The sequence below is a fragment of the Balaenoptera musculus genome, chromosome 2, assembly GCF_009873245.2.
Source record: "Balaenoptera musculus isolate JJ_BM4_2016_0621 chromosome 2, mBalMus1.pri.v3, whole genome shotgun sequence".
NCBI classification, from domain to species: domain Eukaryota; kingdom Metazoa; phylum Chordata; class Mammalia; order Artiodactyla; family Balaenopteridae; genus Balaenoptera; species Balaenoptera musculus.
The window spans coordinates 135190385-135201780 of NC_045786.1; the positions used below are offsets into that span (position 1 = coordinate 135190385).

General features: G+C 31.5%; 1 protein-coding gene across 1 annotated transcript in view; it reads right to left on the reverse strand.

Moving 5' to 3' along the window:
• C2H14orf39 (chromosome 2 C14orf39 homolog) overlaps positions 1-10868 on the reverse strand; it is a 50850-nt gene extending 39982 nt beyond the window's left edge. Inside the window, exons 1-4 of the mRNA XM_036844654.1 lie at positions 10820-10868; positions 10666-10722; positions 9532-9658; positions 5708-5797 (exon numbers count right to left, since the gene is read on the reverse strand). Coding sequence (XP_036700549.1) covers positions 5708-5797; positions 9532-9658; positions 10666-10722; positions 10820-10868 — 323 coding nt within the window. The remainder of the gene's footprint in view (positions 1-5707; positions 5798-9531; positions 9659-10665; positions 10723-10819) is intronic.
• Between the last annotated feature and the right edge of the window lie 528 nt (positions 10869-11396).

An 11396-nucleotide genomic window follows, 5' to 3' on the forward strand; every position in this document is an offset into this window, starting at 1 on the left:
GGAATTGACACATACACACTACTATATATAAAACAGATAACTAGGGCTTCCCTGGGGGCACAGTGGTTAAGAATCCACCTGCATGGGGACACGGGTTTGAGCCCTGGTCCGGGAAGATCCCACATGCCACGGAGCAACTAAGCCCATGCACCACAACTACTGAGCGCGCACTCTAGAGCCCGCAAGCCACAACAACTGAGCCCATGTGCCACAATTACTGAAGCCCACACACCTAGAGTCTATGCTCCACAACAAGAGAAGCCACCAAAATAAGAAGCCTGCACACCACAACGAAGAGTAGCCCCTGCTTGTTGCAACTAGAGAAAGCCTGTGCAAAGCAACGAAGACCCAACGCAGCCAAAGATAAACATATAAATAAATTTATTTTTAAAAAAACAGATAACTAATAAGGACCTACTGTATAGCACAAGGAACTCTACTCAATACTCTGTAATGGCCTATATGGGAAAAGAATCTAAAAAAGAGTGGATATATGTATTTGTATAACAGATTCACTTTGCTGTACACCTGAAACTAACACAATATTGTAAACTGATTATACCCCAACAAAAAATTTTTTAAAAAGAAAAGAAATAATAGCTGAAAACTTCCCAAATATTAGGAAAGAGATAGACATCTGGGTACAGGAAGCCCACCCCAACCAAGATCAACCCAAAGAAGATTGCTCCAAGACAAATTATAATCAAAATGTTAAAATGCAAAGACAAAAAGAATTTTGAAAACATCAAGAGAAAAATAACTCATCACAAGGGAACCCCTGTAATGTCATCAGGAGATTTCTCTGCACAAATCTTCCAGGCCAGAAGAGAATGGGATCACATATCCAAAGTACTGAAAGAAAAAACTGCCAACCAAAAATACTATATCCAGCAAAACTGTCCTTTAGAAATGAAGGAAAAATAAGGACATTCCCAGACAGACAAAAGCTAAGGGAGTTCATTACCACTAAAGGAGTTCATTACTACTGCCTTTTAGAAAATATTAAGGGGAGTTTTTCAAGCTGAAATAAAAGGATGTTAAGTAACAACATAAAAACATATAAAAGAATAAAACTTAATGGTAAAGGTGAATATATACTCAAATTCAGAATACCATAATACTGTAATGATAGTATGCAAATCACTTTAATCTCTAGTATGAAAGTTTAAAATACTATTAAAATTATAGCTATAATAATTTGTTAATGGATGCACAATATAAAAAGATATAAAGTATGACATCGATAGCATTAAATGTGGGGGGGTAGAAGTAAAAGTGCAGTTTTTGTACGCAGTTGAAGGTTACTTGTTATCAATACGTCTGCTATATCTATAAGATGTTTTATGTAAGCGTCATGGTAACCACAGAGAAAAAATTTATAGTAGATACACAAAAGAGAAAGAGACAGGAATTAAAGCATACCACTACAAAAAATAAATCACAAAGGAAGAGCAAGAGAGGAAGAAAGGAACAAAGGGACTAAAAATACACTAAATACTAAATACTAAAAATACACTCAGAAAACAATTAATTAAATGGCAATAGTAAGTCCATACCTATCAATAATTACTTTAAATGTAAATAGACTAAATACAAAAGACAAAGAGTGGCTGAGTGCATTAAAAAAAACAAGACCCAACAATATGCTGCCTGCAAGAAACTCACTTTAGTTTTAATGAAACACATGAGCTGAAAGTGAAGGGATGGAAAAAGATATTCCATACAAATGTAACCAAAAGAGATCAGAAGTGCTTATACTTATATCAGATAAGATAGACAGTCAGTCAAAATCAGTCACAAGAGACAAAGAAGGTCACTTCCCAAGGAATTAGAAAAAGAAGAACTATCTAACCATAAAGATAGCAGAAAGAAGGAAATAACAAAGGTTAGAGCAGAAATAAATGGACTAGAGACATGAAAGACAACAGGAAAACATCAATGAAACAAAAAGTTGCTTTTTTGAAAAGATAAACAAAATTTACAAACCTTTAGCTAGACTAACCAAGGGAAAGAGAGAGGACTCAAACAAAGTTATAAATGAAAGAGGAGATACTATACCTGACACCAAAGAAATACAAAAGCTCTTAAGAGGCTACTATTAACAATTATAGGACAACAAATTAGATAACCTAAAAGAAATGGATAAATTTCTAGAAACATACAACCTACCAAGATTGAATTATGAAAAAATTAAAAATCTGAACAGGTCAATTCCTAGTAAGGAGATAGAAGCAGTAATCAAAACCCTCCCAACAAAAATAAGCCCAGGACCAGATGGTTTCACTGGTAAACTGTACCAAACATTTAAAGAAGAACTAACATCAATCCTTCTCAAATTCTTCCCAAAAAATGGAAGAGGAGAAAACACTCTCCAATTCATTTTATGAGGCCAGCACTAGCCTGATAAAAAGCCAAATAAGGACACTACAAGAAAAGAAAACTACAAGCCAATATTCCTGATGAATATGGATGAAAAGATTCTCAAAAAAAAATACTAGCAAACAAATTCAACAGCACTTTAAAAGAATCATACATGAATACGAAGTGGGATTTATCCTTGGATGCAAGGATGGTTCAATTTACACAAATCATTAAACATGAAATACCACATTAATAGAATGAAGGATAAAAATTATATGATCTCAATAGATGCAGAAAAAGTATTTGGCAAAATCTGACACCCTTTCATGATAAAAACTTTCAATAAATTGGGTATACCTCAACATAATAAAGGCTATATATGACAAGTCCATAACTAATATCATACTCAGTGGTAAATAGCTAAAAGCTTTTCCTCCAAAATCAGAAACAAGACAAAGGTGCCATTCTCACCACTCTTATTCAATATAATACTGGAAGAGCTAGCTAAAGCAATTAGGCAACAAAAAGAAATAAAAGGCATCCAAATAGGAAAGGAAAAAGTAAAATGGTCTGTTTGTAAACAGTATATCCTTATATCAATATATAGAAAATTCTAAGACTCCACCAAAAACCTATTAGAACTAATCAATAAATTCAATAAAGTTTCAGGATACAAAATCAACATACAAAAATCAGTTGCACTTCTATACACAAACAACGAACTACCTGAAAAAAAAATAAAGAAAATAATCCCATTTACAGTAGCATCAAACACATTTAAAAACTTAGGAATAAATTTAACCAAGAAGGTGAAAGATTTGTACACTGAAAACTATAAGACACTATGAAAGAAACTGAAGAAGACATAAATATGGAAAGATATTCTGTGCTCACAGATCATAAGAATTAATACTGTTATAATATCCATACTACCCAAAGCCATCTATAAATTCAATGCAATCCCATCAAAATTACAATGGCATTTTTCACAGAAATGGAAAAAATATCCCAAAATTTGTATGGAACCACAAGAGACCCCAAATAGTCAATTTCTGGAAATCTCAAAAAAGAACAAGGTGGAAGCATCACACTTCCTCATTTCAAACTATGCTACAAAGATATAGTAATCAAAACAGTATGGTACTGGCATAAAAACAGACAGATAAACCAATGGAACAGAATCAAGAGTCCAGAAATAAATCCATGCATATACAGTCAACCAATATTTGGAAAGGAAGCCAAGAATACTCAATGGGGAAAGGATAGTCTGCAATAAACAGTGCTGGGAAAACTGGATAGCCACATGCAAAGAATGGAATTGGACCCCTATCTTATACCACTCATAAAGATGAACTCAAAATGGATTAAAGACTTAAATTAAATGTAAGACCTGAAATCATAAAACTCCTAGGGGAAAAATCTCCTTGATGTTGGTTTTGGCAATGATTTTTGGGGATATGATACCAAAAGCACAAGCAACAAAAGCAAAAATAAACAAGTGGGACTACACCAAACTATAAAAGCTTCTGCACAGCAAAAGAATCAATCAACAAACTGAAGAGGCAGACTATAGAATGGGAGAAAATGTTTGCAAACCATATATCCAATAAGGGGTTAATATCCAAAATACATAAGGAACTCATACAACTGAATAGCAAGACTAATAATCCAAGTTAAAAATGGGCAAAGGGCTGAGAGACATTTTTCCAAAGAAGACATACAAATAGTCAACAGGTACATGAAAAGATGCTCACCACCACCAATTATCAGAGAAATGCCAATCAAAACCACAATGAGATAGTACCTCATATGTGTAGAATGGGTATTACCGAAAAGACAAGATAGGTGTTGGCAAGGATGTAGAGAAAAGGGAACCCTTGTATACTGGTGGTGGGAATGTAAATTGATACAGCCACCATGGAAAACAGTATGGAGGCACCTCAAAAAATTAAAAATAGAAAAGCCATATGATCCAGTAATCCCACTTCTAGTTATATATTCAAAGGAAAGAAAATCACTATCCCAAAGAGATATCTGCACCATGTTCATTAAAGCATTATTCACAATGGCCAAGACATGGAAACAACCTAAATGTCCACTGACAGGTGAATAGATTTTTTGAATGTGATGTATATAAAAATGGAATGTTATTTAGCCACTAAAAAAGAAGGAAATCCTGCCATTTGTGACAACACAGATGGACCTTGAGAGTGTTATGCTAACTGAATAAGTCAGACAAAGACAAATACTGTTATGATCTCACTTATATGTAAAGTCTTTTAAAAAAGCTGAATTCATAGAAGCAGAGAGTATAATGGTGGTTTCCAGGGGCTGACGGGTAGAGGAAATGAAAAGATGTTGGTCAGAGAGTACAAGCTTCCAGTTAAAAGCTGAATAAGTTCTGGGGATCTAATATAAAGCATGGTGAATATAATAATACTGTATTATATACTTGAAAGTTGTTAAAAGAGTAAATCTTAAATATTCTCACTACAAAAAATATAATAGAGTGATAGATGTGTTACCTAACTTTATTGTGGTAATCATTTCACAATACACACATGTATTAAATCATGTTTTACACCTCAGACTTACTGCTATATGTCAATTATACCTCAATAAAGCTGGGGGGAAAGTAGTAAGATAAATAAAAATTAAAAATTAAATCAACACTGCTCTTGTCCAGTTATGTTAAAAATAAAAACATTTCAATTTTTTAAATTAAGCGAAATTATAATGCTATATAACGTGTTCAAAGTTCCTCACCTTGTTTCATTATATTCATTAATTACATTTAGTCCCCCAAACCAGGTGATTTAACACATAATAAAATAAGCCCACACAAATATTATTGGGTTGGCCAAAAAGTTCATTCGGATTTCTCCGTAACATCTTAATTTTTGGCCAACCCAATAGTATTTCTCTGTCAGAATATAACACCCCACTAAATCAGCACTCTGAAAAACAAGTTCAATATAAAAATACCCTTCAAAAGTCAATACTCCAAATTTTTCATAAGCTAATTATACAGCTAGCTACTCCCCCAGATGTTTGACTATAGCAATTCAGTCATAAAAAATATTAATTGAAGCACTCTGCCTTATAACTGCTACTGATAAATAGTTTCTATCTAAGGACATATTTAAACATATCCAAGGTTGGATAGAGCTTTATAACAAATAGGTAGGCCAACAGTGACAACCAGAGTCCAAAACACTGAATTTACTTTATAAATAAATAAATTAATTAATAAAAATTTGTGTATTTTTCAATTAATATTTTTGCAAAGAATATCTTAATACTAAGCTATAGAATTGATAAGCTTAAATTAATATATGTACTGTACTTGTCTTTTTCAACAGTTTCTTGATAAATAGTAAACTGGTCCTGCATATAGTTTTCATGTTTATGAAATACATCACATGTTGGCCTCCAGCTACGGAAAAAAAATACTGTAATTAGCATCTCAGAATGATAAACAAATTTAAGAAATAATAAAAATGAATGTAACCATTTAAAGATAAACAACTCTTTCCTTTCCTGGAAGAAACAAGCTTACATCAAGAAAAACATTCCCATCTCCGATCACCGCCACTATGACCATTCATGCAATCATACATATGCTCAAATATCAATATCGATTAATTTTTACATAAAGCCTGTTTTGGAACCATGACTAGGGAAGGAACAAATGTGACATGGATGGACTGTGTATTACTATGGCATTTCTGGAATATACTCTGCAACACTCCAACATCAGGCTTTGTTTCTCATCATACTTCTAAGATCTTAGCTAAGAAATTCTTTTCGAGTAAACATTTAAAGAGCTAGGATAAGGGATAAAGAGAGGCTTTTTTCTCCTTTGAAATTTAGAAAGTCAGGTTTTATACCCTCCTGAACTTGAAAGAAAGAAACTAGACCATAATGAATTATAAAATCAGATAGTAAGAATAAAATGAATATTCAACTTATACATTTGTTTTATTACATGACTCGAAAAATGTTGCCAGTGTGAAAAATCTAAAATTAAGTATACACCATGGCAGCTTACATTCTAAGTATTGTTCAAATATTTCCTCTAGCTCTTTTCTCTAATCTTTTTTATTTTTTCAGATTCAAAAAGTATGCATACCCATTTTGGAAGAACAGAAAAGTATACATAAGAAAATAATTATCATCTATATTCTCAACACTGAATAATAACTACTAATACTGATATTATTTTAATAAATTATTTCCAGATTTTACTATAAGTATATAGTTTAACATCTTTGAGTTCATATTCACATATACAACATACCATCCTTTATCACTTACTTTTAAACTATCAATATATACATTTTCTTTGTCACTAAGAATTCACTGTAAAGGTTTTAATAAATACAACATATTACACAATTTATCTAACCATTCCAATATTGTTGGCCATTTTGGTTAGTCTAAGTTTCTCTTAAGAACTTGTACTTAAACACTTGTCTGAGTTTACAATCATTTCCTTAGGCAATATTCCCCAAAATGGAATTATAAGGTCAAAGGTTATATATACATACATTCTGAATATTTTTTAAATTCCATAAGAAATACACGCTCACTGAAAAGATATTCACTGTAACCATTTTGATGTACATATTTCTAGACTTTTTAAATTATACATAAATACACAATTACTAAATTGAGTTTATTCTATGAATGTTGTTTTAATGTTTTGTTCAATTTGTAATATACTGTTAACACCTTTCCATGTCAATATTCACTTATATCATAAACTAATGGGCTGCCTACTGTTCATTCATATGGATATACCAAAATTCATTTAAACAATCACCTAATGTTGAACATTTGAGTTGCTTCCAATGTTTTCCTATCATAAAAAAGTTGAAATAAATACCTTGTTGTACATTACATCTTTGAGAAAATGCCTAATTGTTTTCTTACGAAAAATTATCAGAAATAGAACCATTTAATCAAAAGTCATGCTTATTTCTAAAGCCTTTAAAGTATACTTATATGTCATCCAAAAGGTATATACCAGTGTACATTCCTACAGTGTATGAAAGAGGTGATTTTCTTATTTCCTGGCCAACATTGGGTATTATCCTTCTTTAAATTTCTGCAAAACTTAAAGGCAAAAGAATATATAGTATTTTATTATTGCTTTAATTTGGATGTCTTTGATTATTAGTAAGATTGAGCATTTGTTCACATTTATTAGACATACATTTCTTCATTTTGGTATTTACCTGTTTACCTTCTTTGCTTATTTTTCTAATGGGACTTTGGCTCTTTCTTATTAATTTCTACAAGCACTTTATATTTTAAAAATTAACCCTTCTTTGACATTTTCCTACCTTATGCTTTTGCTTTTTGTATCATTTTGAGGTGTTTTTCTTTTTAATTTGCATGTGTCATATTTATCCATTGTTTCCTATGTGGTTTCTACCTTTGATGACATACTTAGAAAGGCCTTCCTCTCTCAAAGATTATAGTCACCTATATTTTCTTCTAATACTTTCATGAATTCATATTTCACATTTAAACCTCTTAACCAGCATGCTGAAATCATGAACTAGAGGTATTCATGCATTAAAATCAACGGATCCTAAAATCAACAGATCCTACTAACTGCCCTCAGAACCCAGCAGAGAATAATCTTGTATAAAGTAAAGTACATCTTGGACACAGTAGGTTCTGCGGGGAAGATACCAGTACTTTTCCAGCACCCTTTGCAGCTACTTGAGGGAAACCACTGGTAAAACTTAACTACCATAAACCTAAATCAAACTAAAAGAAAAAGTTCAACAATATGTAGTTTTTTCGTTGATCAGATTGCCAAAAAATTTAAACATTGATAATTTCAGTGTTAGCAATGGTGTGAGGAATAGAAACTCCCATATATTGTTGGTGAAAGTATAAATTAGTATAATTTTTTTGGGAGAGCAGTTTGGCATTACTTATCAAATATTTAAACATGCATACTCTTCAACCTGGCAATTTCACTTCCACGAGGTCATTCTATAGCAACTGGTCTAGAAATATGGAAGGATACCTGTACATGTTGTTTATAATAGGAAATAACTGGAAATAACCTAAATGTCTATTAATAGGAGAATGGTTAAATAACTTAGGATACATCAATACTATAAAATACTATGGAGCTGTTAAAAAAAAGAATGCAATCCATACATAATCATTACATGTATAGTACCATTTACATTACATATTGTTAAATTTAAAAAACAAGTTGAAAAATAAGTATGGTATGATCGCATTTTTTAAAAAAGGAAAGACAGATATACAGGTAGATGTATATATAAGCATATGTAATAGTGATGTTGAATATATATTTTAAAAGGTCTGGAAGGGTACTCACTGTTAAGAGTGATCACCTGTAAGGAAGAGGACAGGGTGGGGATGGGGACTACAGGCAGGGAAAAACTTTTTACTCCATACATTTGTATAGTCTTTGAATTTTTATACTAGGCATGTGTTACTTTTATAAAATTTTAAAACCAATATAAAAAAAGTAATGAGGGAAAACCAAAAAGTTTATGAAATTTTTAAATAACAAAATATTTTAAAACAAATATGATTCTTAATATAGTACTTAATACAAAGACAGTGATCCACATAAAATTAAATACAGAAAACTAAACATTTTATTTTTGTAAGTACCTGTCCATACAATTAAGTTCCATTAACAAGTCTTTGTTTCAAAATGTTTGTCTTATAATAGATGTAACTACTAGAATCGGGAACCTGAAGCTATACTGAAAGAATTCTTAACTTACTAAATAGTTTTATTTTGAAAAGCTACTAATTTTAGGCTAGGTTCCCTTAGACAAAAATAAGATCTTGAAAATTCAAAGATGGAAATTATTTCAAATTTATTTATCTAATAGGAATTTTCTATACTGAGCCTAGATTATTCAACATACTGTATTTAGACTAAGTGGATCTGAATTAGAGAGATCTTACAGCTCTTCTATTTTTCTTTTGGAACTTCTGTGATCCCTTTTACAGTGGCATGTAACAAGGAAATGTAAGACTTGATTCATCATTTTCCTAATATAAAATACTACTTTAAAGCAACAGTGTCTTCAACTATAAACTAAAAAACCTTGAATAAGAGAATCTAATGACAACTATTGAAAGTTTCTTTAAAATACTCACTTACTACAGTTGTCTTTGATCTCCTTACTATGTTTACAGTAATGACCGATTTCCTCATCTGTTGTATTTATAGTTTCATGTATCTTACAAATAGTCGCTTTGTTTTCTTTAATATCTTCAAAGCATTCTGGAAATCATAAATTCAAAATAAATACAGTAGACAAAAAGGTATGGCAACTGAGCTAGAAAAGGAGAACCAGAGAATGAAGAGGAAGTGAGGCTTGAGATGGGAAGGGCCCTATACTAAAAAGCACAGGACCAGAGTCAGGCTTGCTCCTAGACCCAGAAGCTAAGAATTAGTGTTTTAGATTGAAGAGAAATAAACGTCCCCATCCCACATCTTTAATGTAAGAGGGCTGGATTAAGTAATATCTAAGATCAATGGCATCTTATGATGCTATGAGTTCATGTAAACATTTACTCATATGATACTAACATAAGAGTTTTGTTTTTGACAAATGTGGAATTTCTATTCATCAATTCCATGTCATTATTTAATGCACCTTCAACTCACTTATTTCTTTGTTATAGTGAGTAAACACAAGCTAAAAATAAAATGTAATTTCTTAAAAAGATTAAAATAAATTCTTAATATCCAATATTCTTTTTTGCTGCAGAAAAGATAACCAAATTCTATAATACCTTTCAGAACTATTAAGAAATTAATGAGTGTAGTTTCTTTTGATAGTTTTTATGTAGGATCTTAAAATACTATATTTATGTAATTTGCTTTGTCATTCCACTCATAATATTAATTTTCATAATTAGCATTCCTGAAAATGTGGCTTCCATTAATCCTGGCCACTGACTTTTGATGATTTCTAAAAGTATTTTAAAATTTTCACTCAAATGTTTAAAATAACCTGTGTTATTTGAGAAAAATAACATTTTCAATTGTATTTAATTAAGGGTGATTTCTACTTAGAACAAAATTCTTAAACACAAAATAATTAAACGCTGAATACAGAAAATTATTGAAAAAATAGTTAGGGTAAATAGCTCATTATTAGTCACTAGATAGAACCAGGGGAAAAGTTCTAATGCCAACTATAAATTACCCTAAACAAGGCAACAGCATAATATCTTACATTCCATAAAAAAATAAAAACATCTTTGTCATGCAAAACTACTTACTATTAATTCGTTGAATCATATCTTCTTTAGTACTTATATCTTGCTCATACTGGAAAACTAAAATAAATTACTCTTTTGTGACTTCATTTCATTGTTAAAATGTCCAATGATAATACAAATAGTTATCTACTTTTTATTTCCATTTTATACCTACCAAATTCTAGCAAAAGTCTGTCCAAACTGACAAATAGGCTGTCACTCATCTTGGATACTTTGCTAAAAAAGAATAATAAGGAAGGGTTTTCTAAGGAAGGGTTTTCTAAAAACAACCTTTTGACATAGCATTATTACAGAAAAATGTGGGTGGAGCAAGAAGTGGGGAGGGAAGAGACACCTTCATCCCGGTACTGGGCAGAGCCCTAGCAGGTATTTAATAAATGAAAGTCGTTATATATATTAAAATAAATGTATACAGTTATCTATAATAAAATAAATTGAATGTTGTTGCATGACTGAAACTTCATAATTGTTTATACATGGTCGTGCCATAAGTCATTGGATGTTCTGGAGTCCACGGACATCCAGATTTCTTAAAAGGATATGCCTTTAAAAGAAATAATATCTCTGAATATGTCCTTTCTCGGCGTGTGTACTACTACACGCAGAAAAATTCTTAGAGAAAGTCAGTCACCAACAGCGAAGTAAAACCTACAGGAACCGTGCAATTCGACACTTGAGAATTTACCACCGAGAATCCAAAAGTGGAGGTATTCACTGGACTACCAAGCCGC